General features: G+C 42.8%; 2 protein-coding genes across 7 annotated transcripts in view; one reads left to right on the top strand and one right to left on the bottom strand.

The window, feature by feature from the left end:
• The window catches only part of LOC135497612 (uncharacterized), a 31,710-nt gene extending 23,766 nt beyond the window's left edge, over positions 1-7,944 (top strand). For all 4 annotated transcript variants that reach the window (XM_064787408.1, XM_064787410.1, XM_064787406.1 and 1 more), the window contains 6 exons: positions 548-698; positions 1,047-1,196; positions 2,240-2,413; positions 3,782-3,854; positions 4,293-4,380; positions 5,472-7,944. In XM_064787408.1, coding sequence (XP_064643478.1) covers positions 548-698; positions 1,047-1,196; positions 2,240-2,413; positions 3,782-3,854; positions 4,293-4,380; positions 5,472-6,488 — 1,653 coding nt within the window. In that variant the 3' untranslated portion in view covers positions 6,489-7,944. The remainder of the gene's footprint in view (positions 1-547; positions 699-1,046; positions 1,197-2,239; positions 2,414-3,781; positions 3,855-4,292; positions 4,381-5,471) is intronic.
• Positions 7,945-10,471: 2,527 nt separating this feature from the next.
• The window catches only part of LOC135498015 (BRCA1-associated RING domain protein 1-like), a 293,715-nt gene continuing 287,014 nt past the window's right edge, over positions 10,472-17,172 (bottom strand). For all 3 annotated transcript variants that reach the window (XM_064788126.1, XM_064788127.1, XM_064788125.1), the window contains exons 6-11: positions 15,705-15,877; positions 14,758-14,863; positions 14,087-14,219; positions 13,309-13,410; positions 12,105-12,226; positions 10,472-11,430 (exon numbers count right to left, since the gene is read on the bottom strand). In XM_064788126.1, the coding sequence (XP_064644196.1) occupies positions 11,089-11,430; positions 12,105-12,226; positions 13,309-13,410; positions 14,087-14,219; positions 14,758-14,863; positions 15,705-15,877 (978 nt within the window). In that variant the 3' untranslated portion in view covers positions 10,472-11,088. The remainder of the gene's footprint in view (positions 11,431-12,104; positions 12,227-13,308; positions 13,411-14,086; positions 14,220-14,757; positions 14,864-15,704; positions 15,878-17,172) is intronic.

The raw sequence follows: 17,172 nt of genomic DNA on the forward strand, positions 1-17,172 counted from the left end.
GCAGTACCAATCTCGAGAGCATGACTTCTCCAGGTACAGAACAAACACTGAATGAAGAGTAAAAGTTGCCCAGAAAGAGAGTCACAACACTCGTACTACCAAATAGCATCCCGCGAAGTTACTATTTATAGCTCACAAGGTCATTTGAATAAGATATTGATGACGTTTTAGTCACGTGACAGTCGGACATCGACACTTATTTCTACGCATTTGAGCTTATTTCAAAGTCAATAATCTTTGACCCTGCATTGTTTTTAGCATGAATGATACCATAGAGTCAGAGAGAGAAATATTCAGAACAATTATGTTGTATTTCCAACACTCGGACATGTGCCAGATTGAATCTAACTGCCCTAGTTAGAAAGCCTGAATCCATTACGAAACGGCATGTTTGTCCGACATTGCCTGTAATTAAGCGATGGGGAAATAGAGGGCAGCAGCTGCAGTGACGTCATCTTCGCGGAATGCTATTGGACACGAACGTTAACATTCCTTTGTGCTCTTCATGACTGCTTACATGTACATGTATTTGTATTGTACTTTGTAGGGTCCACTACGTTGGAGATTAATTCCTTCAAATATGTCACAAGTCATGGCCGACCTACCAGGCAATGATCAGTATCGGATTGGTGTAGCAAATATTGTTGGGAACTCAAGTCGGATGGTGTGGAGTCCGTGTCTCTTCCAGCAAGGTGCAGGTAGGTGTAATTTCTGAATCTAACCAGTAACCGTTTATACACTACACCTGGGTGGAGTATATGAAATAAGAGAGACACTTGCCTAGAGTCTCATGCTGCCAGTGGGGTTCGAACCAGGAACCTATTGACTGTTAGTCGAGAGTCTGAACAACTAGACCACTCATTTTCTTTGAAATAGCAACGCTTGTTGCTGAAGATAACCCAGGTTCTTCTTAAAAGCCAATAAAAAGTAAACGCCCTCTCTAATAAGGACACTGATTTTGGCCCAGAACTTTCATATTATTGACCAACTGGTCTCATTATGTCAAAACCAATCTGCATTTGATATAATTCATGTTTGCTTTTCAGAGCCAAGTGAAGGCCCTCAAGGCAGATTTCAACAAAGTGGACCTGATATTGAATACAAGCTTGACGGTTATTACTGCAGGGAAAATACGGGAATTGTCCAAACTTTGAATTTTAACGTCTGTGAAAGTAAAGAAGATGGAAGTTGTAAAGGTAACTGAGTGCAATATTCATTTGTTATATCAAACCAACTAACCCCAACATAGCTATTTGGGATCAAAACTTATATCTGCTGTACTTCTTCATGTTCACCTCATACAGTCAATCCTGTTTGTCAGATGTACTCTGTCGTCTGCCCCAAGTCCACTATAGTCGTAGTTCCACCTATCATAAAACCCCATATTTTTTCAAGACCTGTGTCTTCGCCGTGTGTCAAAAAACCCAGGGCGCACTTACACCTATCAGTGGTGTTAGATAATGGTTAATAGCCCCGGCGACAGGTGCGTTGTAGGTAGGGAGCTCTCCTGTGTTTCTTTCCCGTTGGAGGGGAATTTTGCATGCGCAATACCGAGGCAACTACACCGCGCCATCTGTCGCCGGATCGTAGAACTTGCAATTGCCTTGTCTATTCAGATTCCTCCTATCAAAAACCCGTGTGGAACATGGGTCTAAATTAGCCCCCGATTAGCCCCATCGAGCTCGATGGGGCTAATAGACACGGGGATTTGACACACGGGTCTATTTAAACACGGCAATTCATAGGTGTAAGCTCAAAAGACACGGGATTTGATAGGTGGAAGTACGACTGCAGTTTCCATACCATCTGGCCAGATTCCTTGAACCTGATCTGTTGTACCTGAACAAAATACTTTATAACAAATTGAAAGAACATTGTTCTGATAGTGTGTCTTGATGTCAAAGTAGATATGAAATTGGTCAATTGTATGAAGTTATTGCTATTAAATGGGTCATGCAGAGTTGCAAACCAGTCAACCAGCATTGGTGACAGAATGTGTGCAGGCAAAGCATTGCACACAAGTGCTGATTGTACATGTATGCTCAGGTTCAATACGTGATCATGCTCAATGCTGCTGAACTTCAAACCACTGGCAGGTTTAGCTGTGTCGTATGACTTGAGGTGCTATGCACTGATTTGTAGTTCAATGCGTCAGTCTGGACAGACCTCATTGATGATGTACATTTTTGACTAACACCAAACAGACAAATCATCTGACACCACTTCCTCATTGTTCCAGATCAGCAAAGAACCCTAACCGCGCCAATGCCTGCTTATTACCTGCATAGAGAAGCCACATTTATGGTACCAGTTGAAAGGTTTAACAAGAAGTATCTTGTGAGTGTCGTGGCCAAATCAGATGGAGGAGAAAAAAATTGGGGCACAGACACTATCAGTATGCAACAACCGCAAGGTAAGTTTATCAAGTCTTAGTTTGTCAGGTGACGTGTCATGCTGAAGGACCCAAAGATGAAGCAACAGTGATACTCCCTAGAGTTGAAACCACACCATCTTTATTATGAGCCTGGTACTCTAACCGCTCTGCCACTGATCTCCCATCATATTGGCATTGTGATACTCCCTAGAGTTAAAACCACAGCATCTTTATTATGAGCCTGGTACTCTAACTAACCGCTCTGCTACTGATCTCCCATCATATTGGCATTGTGATACTCCCTAGAGTTGAAACCACAGCATCTTTATTATGAGCCTGGTACTCCAACTGCTCTGCCACTGATCTCCCATCATATTGGCATTGTGATACTCCCTAGAGTTGAAACCACAGCATCTTTATTATGAGCCTGGTACTCCAACCGCTCTGCCTCTAATCTCCCATCATATTGGCATTGTGATACTCCCTAGAGTTGAAACCACAGCATCTTTATTATGAGCCTGGTACTCCAACCGCTCTGCCACTGATCTCCCATCATATTGGCATTGTGATACTCCCTAGAGTTGAAACCACAGCATCTTTATTATAAGCCTGGTACTCCAACCGCTCTGCCACTGATCTCCCATCATATTGGCATTGCGATACTCCCTAGAGTTGAAACCACAGCATCTTTATTATAAGCCTGGTACTCCAACCGCTCTGCCACTGATCTCCCATCATATTGGCATTGCGATACTCCCTAGAGTTGAAACCACAGATTCTTTATTATGAGCCTGGTACTCCAACCGCTCTGCCACTGATCTCCCATCATATTGGCTTTGCGATACTCCCTAGAGTTGAAACCAAAGCATCTTTATTATGAGCCTGGTACTCCAACCGCTCTGCCACTGATCTCCCATCATATTGGCTTTGTGATACTCCCTAGAGTTGAAACCACAGCATCTTTATTATGAGCCTGGTACTCTAACTAACCGCTCTGCCACTGATCTCCCATCATATTGGCTTTGTGATACTCCCTAGAGTTGAAACCACAGCATCTTTATTATGAGCCTGGTACTCTAACTAACCGCTCTGCCACTGATCTCCCATCATATTGGTATTGTGATACTCCCTAGAGTTAAAACCACAGCATCTTTATTATGAGCCTGGTACTCCAATCGCTCTGCTACTGATCTCCCATCATATTGGCTTTGTGATACTCCCTAGAGTTAAAACCACAGCATCTTTATTATGAGCCTGGTACTCCAACCGCTCTGCCACTGATCTCCCATCATATTGGTATTGTGATACTCCCTAGAGTTAAAACCACAGCATCTTTATTATGAGCCTGGTACTCCAACCGCTCTGCCACTGATCTCCCATCATATTTTCATTGTTTCCTCTTTCTAGGTTCCGATTCTCTGCACGACTACATGTACTTAATGTTGATTCCTGGAGTACTCCTTGTCATATTGGTCATATGGTAAGTATCACAGATGAAGCTTCTCAACATTTATCAGCTTGCAATTTTAAAGTTTTAGTAATTTTTCAAAAGACTAAATATTCTTCAACATTTCCATGATTGCTCTTTGATGAATTTTGGAAGGTAGTTTTTTGCATCCAGTCCAGTTAAAGTTCAGTTTAGGTTAAGTGCCTGGCTCAAAGACGCCAAGACAAAACGGTGGTGATCTTTTCAAAAGTGGAACCCACAGCCTCCTGATGATCAGCCTAGGGCTCAAACTACTACTCCACTGATCTCCAAAGAAACCCATTTATCAGTGCACAGAATTCGATGTTAAGCCGATCTCAACCTGCTGATAGAATGGGTAATTTGCTTGAACATGAAGAAGTAATTATAAACTATAAATTGTAGTCTGTTCAAAAATTACATTCGAACGATTTGTTTTTCGCCTTTTTTCAGCTTAATAGTGAAACGCTATTACTACAAAGTTGTTGGCAAGACATTATCTGTGAAAGTGCCAGAAGTTGTGGGCAAATTTGATTACCTGGTAAGTGACCAAAATCAGAAATGGGGTGTTCAAGTCAGAATTAGTACCAAAAACGTGTTTAGTTTTTCAAGAGTGCTAATTTAAAGTCAGTTCATGAGGAAACCAGCCCTGTAAAATATTTAGTCGCCCTCCAACTTCAAGTACCCCGCTGATACTACACACAGTGATGATCGGTATATTTACGTTATCTACCTAATGGCCAGCGTAACCAGTCATAACACTCGGGCTGATGAGGCAAAATTAGAAGTAATTTGGTCGACTACAAGGCAACCAGGATGTGATAGCAAGATCGGTTATGTAACAACATATGTCGACCTCAGCCTTTGGTCGGGCAACTCAGCAGGAGGTTACCTGGCTCAGATAAGCTGAGAGCTAATGTCAATAAACTATTCCTCAGAAACTCTCCCCTCATCAAATATCCACCCCCCCCCCCCCCCCCGGCATCTAAGGCATTTTCCATTAGTTGGTGGGGGATGGTTAGGAGATAATTTTTACAGGGCTGGTTTCCTCATGTTCAGTGCCTGCTAATGGGTGCCTTTGAATTGTTAATGTTAACCTTTTCAGAAGTTCCCAGAACACAACCTGCAGTCTCTCCTGTTACAACTGTTAAAGTGATACTATGATGTGATTTACAACTTTGCGGAAATACGTCCGTTTTTAATTGTTGATCACAAATGTAAAGCTCAAATTTTCCATTTTTGATTAGATTTATTATAAAATCGCTGAATATAAACCACCGCGACCGCGAAAATGTTCATGTTGTGACGTCATCAACGAAAACGGCATCGAAGCGAGCCGTCCGGGCGGGATTAAACCATCAATTTCGAGAAAATGTGCATTTTGATTCGAAAACCTTACCGATTTATGAGAAAGTGACGTAGTCATTTGTCAAAAACAGCTAAAACATAATATGGTGAAATTTGACACGAGTTACCCTTTAAGGAAACCTTAAAACCTGGACTCACAGTCTTACTACCTTTTTTCATATTGTTGACTTAGAACATTTCTTTCATCGCATCTTTATCAACAACCTGATTGATGTCTATCAAAAAAGACATTATGGATAACATTAATTTGTGCTATCTTTTCAGGAGAATCAAAGTAATGAGCAAGAACCAGTCTATGATGAGATAGAAAGTGGTGACAACATCGCCAATACGTCAGATGCAAACACAGAACTCATACGTGCAGTGACGAAAGAACATCATTTATCCAACTCGAACGTATCCACTGCAGAGACATCGCTGAGCGATGATGTTCCTTCAGCTATTTCAACCAGTAAAGATGACTCTTCGGGATTGGGCACATCACAGTCTTATGATACCTCAGGCTCAGACGTGAGCTATGCAAAGATAACTCTTACAGACGACAGAGAACCAGCTGATGATGTCATATTGAACATAGACAATAAGTCTTCTGCTGCAGCCATATTGAACTTGGATAGCAATGCCAATGGTGGCAGAAGTGTGCCCGGCTACGAGAAACTTCAAGACGTCAAACGTGTGAGGAATCTTTATGACAAACTTACACCTCCCCTGGGACAAGTGTTGCTAGTTTTGCAGGACAATTTATATATTCCTGAGCACCAATCAAAGCAAACTGCATCAGATCTTTGTGTTGATAAGACTTCAAAAGGTTTGGTTGGAATAGACGTTGTCAAGGATGATCTCTTGATGTCTGACAGTTGTGTGCAATCCGGCATGGACACGACAAGTGATTCTGACATTGAAAATGGCAATAGTGACAATTCTGGCGATAGAAATAAAAATGTTGCACCAACACTCTTCGATAGGCTCATGACTGCCAATGATCCATCTAGCTCATCAAGTGGTTCAAACACAGGTCATACTGCAGAATCCACCTCGCAGGGCTGTTCAAATTCGAACACAACACCAAACCATCTTTATCGGAGTAATTTGCAAGGAAGTGCTGACTCGTATGATAGTCACAGTGGTCATTGGACAAGTTCTGCTGAGAGTAACCAGGATTATCGTCGAGCAGGCCCAGAACCCATCGACGAGGCTTGTGGGAAGGTGTTTGAGCATATGCGCAGTGACAGGCAGAAAGGTGTAGATTCGGTTGATGAGAGTAATGAATCTCAATCATGATCAAATTGGAGTGTTCTCTTTAGAAAAACTCAAATGAGATCATTTGCCCATGTAAGGCCATAGGAATGATTAATCCTGTTTACCGTCCGAGTGATTTAAAAAGATGATGAGGCTTTTTTTAATTTTTCATTATTCATTATCGGTTTACAGTCTGATTTACTGGTCAAAACACGCGATTCAGCAAGTTCCAGTAAATGGAAATCAGGTCGGTCATCAACATGAGGCATTGAAAAAATGTCATTATTATGATGAAGAGCCTACCCTGCCAAGTTTTTATTGTGTTTTTCAATCATTTAAGGTAAAGATGAACCACTGGAAAGATTATTGAAATAAAAAAATGATGGCAACAATAAAATAAATAGATTTTTTAAAAAATAATGAAAATATTTCATGTTCGCTCAGAACCCATGCGGGAGGTGGACGGTAAACAGGATTAATAATTCTTATGGCCTAAAAGAAAAGGTGCCATGAAATAAAGAGTTGAGCAATGTAGGCCTAGTTCATTGAAACGGAAAGTATATAAGGAAACGTTTTCATGTGTGGTATGATATAATTGTCCCTTTGAAAGGGAAAGTTCAGACTAGGTCTGAGAAAGTACGACACTGTTGTCCCTTGTAAAGGGAAGCAGGAGTTTGTATGATGAGAAAGGTTGACATTGGCCCTTTAAAAGGGAAAGTTCGATAATTGATATGAGAAAGTTTGCCTTTAAAACCTGGATGTTCTCGGGCCATTGTTGTTTTGTTATTTTGACTTGTTTTCCCTTTAAAAAGGGGAAAGGCTATGAACTCAGACTTGGTCTCAATTCATTCAGGCTTTGCTCCCATTCAAAGTGTATAAAGTGTTGTTATGATATCGATAGGCATGAGGAGAGGGACAAGTACGGTGGCCCATAGAGGACATGCGTTTATTTTCAATATAATAGAACATTTTTCTTTTTACAATGCGTTTTTTTTTTCTCGAATTACAACCGCAAGCCCGGCTTACCAAACAGCGACTTTTTCTTGTCCTGAATGGAGAGCCGAACTCATTAATATTAAAGTAAAGTCTCCAGCTCGCCAAACAGGGTAGATTTTTCTCTGTTTGGCAAGCCCGGCTGGCCGAAGAGGGTGGCTTTTTAGTGCTGTTTGGCAAGCGGCTCTCCAATCAGGACAAAAAAAAGATGCCTGTTCGGCGAGCGGCTTGCCAAATTTCTATTCTATATAATTATTGCCTATTTTCTATTCAGTTTTGTTTGACCATAACTTGTTTTGTTGTTTCCCCAAGTGCATTTTTTTTCATGCTCATTTTCTCAACAATACTCTCAACTTTGATTAGTTGGTTAACCTGTATCAATACACGATTATAATACTTCATGTACATGTATGTCATTTGGTGTAGGACACTGTTACTGTACTTTATCATGTATTCATGATGTTTTAACCTGTACATTTGCTACAAAAGAATAATTATTTGATAACGGCATGTTTCCCTTTATTTGTCTCATCTATGAGAAAATCAGCAGGATTGGCGCGCCCGTTCGCATTTTCGCCACTTGCGAATGCTGCACATGAGTGGCGAATGTAAAACAATGTCTGGCTAAAAATTTTGCGAATTCAATTTGAATTGCCATGATTTGGCGAGAGAGTAATAGTGTTGTGCAAAAATTGGTCAGTTTATCAAAAAGATCTACTTCCACACCAAATGCACCAAGGAACGATCGTTAGTCAGTCAAACTTTATCATATTTGCGGGCCGCGCTATCACACGTGGTTGCTATCGTCTGCATTGTAGTTCTACCCGTTGCTGCTACAGTGATTTTGGTGGCGCTGCTGGTCGCCTTGCGCATCCATTATCAGCTAGTTTCCCGCTCGCTTCGTTGCCATGGAGTCTCCGGTCAAGGGTTCGTTGAATCGTTCGTTGATTTGCTAGTCTCAGTACTGGCGGGTTGCCATTATCGCACATGTTACTGTGGGCTGGGTCGGCCCCAAGATGGACAAACGATCGGCAATGGCTAGAGCTGTCTCCTCCACAGATGTTCTTCCCAATACACCCAAGGATCTGATCTGGTGCATGCCCGGTCTCCTCCACAGATATCCTTCTCAATACATCCAAGGATCTGACCTGGTGCATGCCCTGTCTCCTCCACAGATGTCCTTCTCAATACATCCAAGGATCTGATCTGGTGCATGCCCTGTCTCCTCCACAGATGTCCTTCCCAATACATCGAAGGATCTGATCTGGTGCACGCCCTGTCTCCTCCACAGATGTCCTTCTCAATACATCCAAGGATCTGATCTGGTGCATGCCCGGTCTCCTCCACAGATATCCTTCTCAATACATCCAAGGATCTGATCTGGTGCACGCCCTGTCTCCTCCACAGATGTCCTTCCCAATACATCCAAGGATCTGATCTGGTGCACGCTCTGTCTCCTCCACTGATGTCCTTCTCAATACATCCAAGGATCTGATCTGGTGCACGCCCTGTCTCCTCCACAGAATCTGTCCTTCCCAATACATCCAAGGATCTGATCTGGTGCATGCCCTGTCTCCTCCAAGATGTCCTTCTCAATACATCCAAGGATCTGATCTGGTGCACGCCCTGTCTCCTCCACAGATGTCCTTCCCAATACATCCAAGGATCTGATCTGGTGCACGCCCTGTCTCCTCCACAGATGTCCTTCTCAATACATCCAAGGATCTGATCTGGTGCACGCCCTGTCTCCTCCACAGATGTCCTTCCCAATACATCCAAGGATCTGATCTGGTACATGGCCTGTCTCCTCCACAGATGTCCTTCCCAATACACCCAAGGATCTGACCTGGTGCATGCCCTGTCTCCTCCACAGATGTCCTTCCCAATACATCCAAGGATCTGATCTGGTGCACGCCCTGACTCCTCCACAGATGTCCTTCCCAATACATCCAAGGATCTGATCTGGTGCACGCTCTGTCTCCTCCACAGATGTCCTTCCCAATACATCCAAGGATCTGATCTGGTGCACGCTCTGTCTCCTACACAGATGTCCTTCCCAATACATCCAAGGATCTGATCTGGTGCATGCCCCGTCTCCTCCACAGATGTCCTTCTCAATACATCGAAGGATCTGATCTGGTGCATGCCCTGTCTCCTCCACAGATGTCCTTCCCAATACATCCAAGGATCTGATCTGGTGCATGCCCTGTCTCCTCCACAGATGTCCTTCTCAATACATCCAAGGATCTGATCTGGTGCACGCTCTGTCTCCTCCACAGATGTCCTTCCCAATACATCCAAGGATCTGATCAATGACTCGATGCATCATCTTCTTTTGTTATGCAGGGTATTTCAGTGCAAATTGTGTATGTCTTTCAATCTGTTGTACGGGTGGCATGTAAATCTGCACTTGTCCACCCAATACAACCAACAATTGGGCCATTGGAATGTTCTTCCCGTTAGTACAGCAAGGTCTGCTTTTGATACGTGAGCGATATGCACACAACACATGTTTAAGCTGCACCAGGTGAGAGTTTATGCACACCTTAAGCCCGCTACACACGAGGGATTTCTCACCAACTTAGTTGGTTTTAGAATTAAGGAGAGGTGCACAGGTGACTGGAAGTTGAGAGTCGTTCACCCACTCACACGAAAGACATAATCCCAGCAATATTTAGGTCCTGCACTATTTAGGCCAAAAGAGTCAAAATATGGCCCAACTATGTTGTTGACTGAATCACACGGGGAAATTTCTCCCCCACACTCCGTATATAAACAAAAAAATCCTTATATAAACAAAAGATGTCGTCGAGAAATAGAACAAGTCGGTAGTACAGCCAGCAACTCCAACCAATCGAGCAAAGTATCAGTTACCTGGTCTGGATTCCTGTTATGAATTAAAATTCCAACTAAGTTGTTGAGAAGTCCCTCGTGTGTAACGGGCTTTACGCAGAGCAACGGTTATGTCAATAGTCACTGGGACTGGACATGCAGCAATAAAATAAAACAAAAACAATATGACATGCAGGGCAGAGACATGTATTCATCCACGACCGGAAGTGTGGCACAGTCACATAGAGCTTATCAAAATGTCAAGTTGTGGTAAATACATGGCTGGGATGGACCAAAGTGGAATTAATTCTCAATCTGTGGTTGATTCTTAATCTACAGAGTCAGGCCATCACAGAAATATGCTTTTTGATAATATATTTAAGAAAATGACTGTGGTCTCACTGGTCAGTTTAGAACTTGTATTTTGACAGGGCCATATCAATGCGCCAGTGACGTTTCGATGGATATGGTGTACGGAAATCTTTTTTTCTCAGGCAATCGGTATTGGAATGTTTTTAAACTTTATTATGCTATTGGCAAAGGGTTCTTCTTGACACATATAAAATTTTGTGCAGATTGATTGGTCCAATGAGTACTTTTTTTACCAAAACTTATGCACAACAATGTACACATAATGTACACATGTTTTACATGTAATAGAGGACTCTGGCCTACAGGAAAAATAATATTGGTAGTGAGTGAAACAATACATGCTTTAAGATTGTAGAATATAATTTGTTAGAAAATGGCTATTGTACACATTATATATCACAAACATCAATCCAATATGATGTCTGCGATGGTGCAGCTCACAAGTTCAGTCTGCGTTACCTTCTGGCAGATCAAGCAGTTCAAACCCAGTGATGCATTCCATGAACCAAGTTGTGGGGGCTGTACACACACGGAAGTGACGCTGCATCTTAATCTTAACGTTTGGATCGTGAATGATGAAGTAACAACAATCAGCCAGGTACGAGCCTGATTTGGCATGATAAGGAACAGTTATGTCATTTGGGATAACATTTTCAAGTTTTGGTTCACGATTCAGTACAGTGGCGCCCCCACTCTTTGCCAACTGTACTAGCTCCTTTTTTTCAGGTGTAGGCGCGCGAAAGGATCCCGAGAAGTAGATTTTGCATCCATCGAACAGACGAGGCAGCTGCAACGAAACAAATGTGTCAATCAATATGCAAATACACCCTGGTGACGAGGTTGGTTGGTAACCAGGAAAATGTCAATTGCCTCATTCTTCTTCTTCTTCTTCAGCGTTCGCTCTGCACTTGGAGGGGTCATTCTCCTAGGAGTAATCCTCCTCCAAGGCGGGATGAGCGTATCCTGCGTGACACTACGGTTAGGCGCCAATTGGGTTTATTGGCCTAGTGGTCCGACTTTGGCGAGAGAGATAGAGTCCACGCAAGCTGCTCATGTTTCTCACTTGGTGGGGTCTTAGCTTGTCCTGGCATAGACACCAGGTACAAGGAACCTTGGTTTTGAGTCTCATTCGAAGGACTGTGAAGAGCCAGGAATTTTAGTTCCTTGAAAGCCACGCCGGTTCATCCAGACATACGATCCTGGGTTCTCCCCGGGCCCTATTGCGTGGTGGCCAGCAGTGTAAACCACTAGGCCATGAGGCTCCTAATTGGCTCATTGAAACATGGGATTGATTTCCCCCCAACGACGATGTCAACTTGGTTCGCGCGTGATATACAGAAAAATGACACGTATTTCTACCACTGAAAGTTCAGAATGGGAAGACTGGTCCATTATACGCAAGTATCTGGTATGCAAGTCTGGAATCAGCAGGTTTTACTGTTCTTTAGCCAACACACTTACTTGTTTCTCAGCATTCTCTCGTCCCTTACAAGGTGTGTTGGATTCAGGGTGAGTGCTGGACCCGGGCACTTCAAATCCTTCCTCACACACCCTGTCACTGAACTGAAGGCACGACTCTACCCCTAGGAAACAGAAATATGGGAGTTAAAGCATTCCGAGTGGACTCCATGTCACTGAAGCCCCACAGCCATCTTGAGATGCAAGGTTTACCATTCCCTATTTCATGCTCTGCTCATTCCAACATGCTGGGCTGGACACTTATTAACACCTGCTCCACCACCAGTTCAGGGATTTTGCTCTGAGGGATGAACGCACAAAACCACCAATAAATTCCCCAAGAGAGATAGGGCAGCTTTGGTCGCTACAGGAAGGAATACTTCCCTGCTTGTTCAGGGATTATGCTCTTAGCGATGAACTCACGAAACCATTTAACAACTAGAAATTTGAAATTTGCTTGTCAGCAAATTTGATAGCCCCCACGGGCCCACACAGTACACGTATGGAGGAGTGAAGTCTATTCCGTTTCGCGGATGATCTATTTCCGGACAAAAACACGCTCGCGCTTTCTCAAAATCACACGCTCAATAACATTTAAACAGCACCCTAACCTTTTCAGATGGGCAGGATGGATCATCGATAAGCATTTAAGGCTATTCCTTTATTTTATTCCTACATTCAACCGTTGTTCTTTGCTCAAAATACTTGACAGCTCGCCACTTCGGCAAAGAGATACCGCCGCCATATGATGTCACCATTACGGGGCGGAGCTTATGCTAATGTACGTGTGATTGACAGAATCGCGTCGGAGATTTGAAAGCAAATCAGAAAATCGGCGCATAAAAACACTTCAAAGTCATCAAAATTATCCGAATTTCGAAAAAATCTTTGCCAGGTGCACAAAATCGAGTTTAGTTTGATGGGACAGGGTGACAGTTTTTCAGTTGAAATAGCAGTTTTGCTGGACTACCTCCATCATATAACCTGGGAAGAATGCAGAAGCCTAGTACATTCTCCTAGTAATCTCAATATAGACCCCACATTTGTTGAATGTGTGGTCTATAATGATGCCGCGGTGCGAGGAGAGATTCCAATTCTAGTGAGGTGTTTGCAGGAACCGAGGAAGATCAAAAGGATCCTGGGGAAGGAATGTTGCATTCTTAACTTCTCCCAATCTCCATCACTGCATTCTGATTCAATCACTCACACTCAAAGTTCAGGATCCATTTTCCCAGGAGGACTGCGTTCAGGTACTTGAGTGTTCGTGCGCACATTCCTTCACTGTTCACACCGGTTATCACATGACTCACTGCAAAAATATGAAATCAAGGGTGAAATATTTTAGACTGTGGCTATTATTACGGCAGTCTCTAATTCATTTTACATGCGAACAACTGGCTATTCTTACGGCGGTCATTTTCACTTTTGAGCCTTAATCCTACTCCAAACCTGACCTAGACCCTGTCCCTTACTCCTAACACTAACCCCTCCTTAACCCTTCCCTAACACTAATCCTTGTCCCCTAATCTTCAGTTTAATCCCTAAAATCGCTGACATTTTTATTGTTACGGTCACGTAAGAATAGCCACTTTGAATATTTTAACCATTACAAACACAAGCAGTAAGGCCTGCAGATCATTTCAAACTTGAAATCCCTGGTGTACATGTAGAAATCTTACAAAGTTGGTTTCAAGCTCAGTCAGTGATAATCCATGCCTATGCGCAATGCATTAACAATGCATCGATCTGCCAAAAACTGAACGCAACAAGGTGTATTCACTCAGGCCCAGTCAAGATTGTAGTGGGAATAGCGTGATATTTTTATGTTCTGTTTGACGATGGGAACTGCTACTGTTGAATGGAAGGTGACTGGGCAGCCGACAGCTTGGTGATAATGCCACTGGACCTTGAAGGTTGATGGCTTCACAATCCTGTGCAAGATTAACTGTAATCACTTGCACTGTTTACGCTAGTCTACAGCATACCTTCAGGTGAGAATTCAGTGACTATCCTTCCATGAAGCATGCTGGCACACTTCTGGACCTTCATCTGCTCTGGGCGCTTCAGGCCGGTACAGAGGAGGACAACCCGCTCTGGTCTGGTGAACTCGGTGGGGGTCTGAAATTCAGAAAACAACAGGTGAGTATAATATAACTTCTCTCTGGCATCACGCACATTGTCACTCTGTTGGACTTCCAATCGTTACAGTTGCTTTGAGTCAGTCCAGAGGAAAACAACCTTGTGAAGCTGGTTGGTTCAGAAAGTTTCAGCAAAAAGACAAGAGCTGTACAGCGGAATATGAAACTCTGTTGACGAACATCGAACCTTAGACATGTTCCATATTCAGCTCCATGCAGCGACGACATTTTGGGTGTTATTCACGACTATTCGCCGGATGTACCTGATGCCACATTATTGGAATGTTGTGTCTCCAGACCATGCCGGTGTGACAGCGGATATAGTCCCCCTGGAGTCATAGTCCGGTAGCATTGTATTTGATCAATTAAGCAGCATGATCTATTGTACCGCTAACCCTAACCAAAACATTTAGCAATGCGGGCTATTGTTACACGGACTATCAGCCCTAGGACTACTATCCCTTGCACACCGGAAACTGGGATTCGTCAGAGGTTATATTGATATTTATCTTTCTTACCGATGGCAATACAACCGGCGCCTCCACCTGGTCCACAGGGGTACTAAGGGCATCCATCATCTCTCGAGTCTGAGCGCAATCCATCGGAGTCTGGCCGGAGGAGTTCCTGCAATGATGATACAGAGGAAAGATTGAAGGAGGAATGATGATTTGAATTTCAAAATGATTTGAATGTGACAATTCAAACTGGTTCAAATATAGACAAAGTAACTACCAGAAGGCCCTTTTAAACCCAGTTCCTCATTTTAGACAGCAATGTGAAGAGTATGACGTCCGATCTCAGATGGAGTTTCACTGTCTGTGACATCCACTTTGATAACTATAGATTCATGCACTTGATTGGGAACAACGTTTACATGACGTAGTGTTGGCCGTCGTCACGTCACTATGCATTTTACATTACTGTAACGTGACGAGACGCGACGTTTTCGTAAACGTTGATCCCAATCAAGTGCATGGATCTATAGATATACTGCAGGAAAAATGGTCTTCTTAATAAATCACTTCGAATGCGAGCTTGACAAGTCAAGGCCAGGCCACTTTGGCCCCAATAACTCGAGAAAGATTTGAAGAAGCAGCAAATCAAGTCAGGAGATCTCAGACTGGAGATAAAATGTGTCAAAGATGAAGATTAGTTGATTCTGTCTTATGAATGCTGTGGAACCTTGGGCCTATCTCTTTGATGTGGTACACTGCACAATACCAACTGGTTTTCAAATTTAAGGTCATGGTATCAGCCATCACTGAGATCATGGATTTGATTCTCTGTCGGTCCTCTTGTGATAGATGGCTTTGCCCTCCCGAGAAAAAACTAATCAAATCTCCTCTTGAGACAAGAAGCTTGACAGTCTCCGGCCTGGAGGTTCTCACAGCTTTGAATAGCTTGGAAGGTTGTTGTCTCTGTCTGGAGCATTTCGATGAATACATCAGGCTTATCATACACTCACCTCTGACTGACATCAGCTCCTCTCGAGACAAGAAGCTTGACAGTCTCCAGCCTGTTATTCTGTACAGCATCGAGAAGAGGAGAGTCATTGTCCATGGCTGGAGCATTGATGAATGCGCCATGATCGAGTAATGCCTTGACGATCTCAGTGAATCCGTGGTTGGCCGCTTCATGCTGAAAAGACAAACACAACAATCTATCTTTCTATCAGTCTCCTCATCAAGTAGTTGACCTTTTCGCTGAATCAATTATCTGGTGGTAAAACTACCAATACCACTCCAGCCAAAAACTGAAAAACGGTGAGATCCCCCCTTGTCCAAGAGGCCCGAGACATGGTCAGTTCACAACAATAGCATTCCGCGAAGATGACGTCACTGCAGCTGCTGCCCTCTATTTTCCCATCGCTGAATTACAGGCAATGTCGGACAAACATGCGGTTTCGTAATGGATTCAGTCTTTCTTACTGGGGCAGTTAGATTCAATCTGGCACATGTCCGAGTGTTGAAAATACTACATAATTGTTCTGAATATTACTCTCTCTGACTCTATGGTATCATTCATGCTAAAAACAATGCAGGGTCAAAGATAATTGACTTTGAAATAAGCTCAAATGCGTAGAAATAAGTGTCGATGTCCGACTGTCATGTGACTAAAACGTCATCAATATCTTATGCAAATGACCTTGTGAGCTATAAATAGTAACTTCGCGGGATGCTATTCCACAAAGCTAAAGCTAGATTTTATAATAGCGGCTGAGAAAACTTCCATCAGCTTCGACATTTTAGGGCAGTGGCATCATTTAGCTTTATGAACATTTGTAACAATTTCCACTACTCGTGCCATTCATGTTTTAATCATTGATCCTTACCGAGGCCACTCATTGTGTGTTATGCGTAATTCACTTGAAAATAAACACATTCATGTTTTAATCCTCGAGTTGACTCTTTCTTTGTTGTTATATAATTGGGTGGAGGTTTGGTGTAGGGTTTGCTTGTATGGAAGGTGTGATTGGAGTGAGTTGAAGCTTGAGGTTGGTGAGAGTGAGAGGACTGACTGGTATTTGCTGTGGGGTAAGTTATATTTTGATGTAGACTTTGATGAATTTGATGAATTAGATTATTTGATAAGGTTAGCTTGTGGATAGACTTTATTGATGTTGAGTTTAGAGACAAATTGAGTCTTGGTGTGTGGTTGAAGTTTGATACCCCGGTTTTGATACGTCCTCTGAAGTAGTATAATGCGAAGATGCCAAAGTTAGTAATTGTAGTGAATGTGTATGCATGTATATCCTGTGTAATTTGTATGTTTGGTAAATTGTAATTCATTTACTTTATGTGTTTCAGTTTTTCCGAGTTTGAAATAAACCTGCTGTGATAAAGATACTAGAGTTGGTTGTTTGAGTTTGAGACCTGGATCCTTACAACATTACATAGTCTGCATTGCTACCTACTGATATCACACTACTGCAG

This window comes from Lineus longissimus, chromosome 13 (assembly GCF_910592395.1).
Source record: "Lineus longissimus chromosome 13, tnLinLong1.2, whole genome shotgun sequence".
In the NCBI taxonomy this organism is placed as follows: Eukaryota; Metazoa; Nemertea; class Pilidiophora; order Heteronemertea; family Lineidae; genus Lineus; species Lineus longissimus.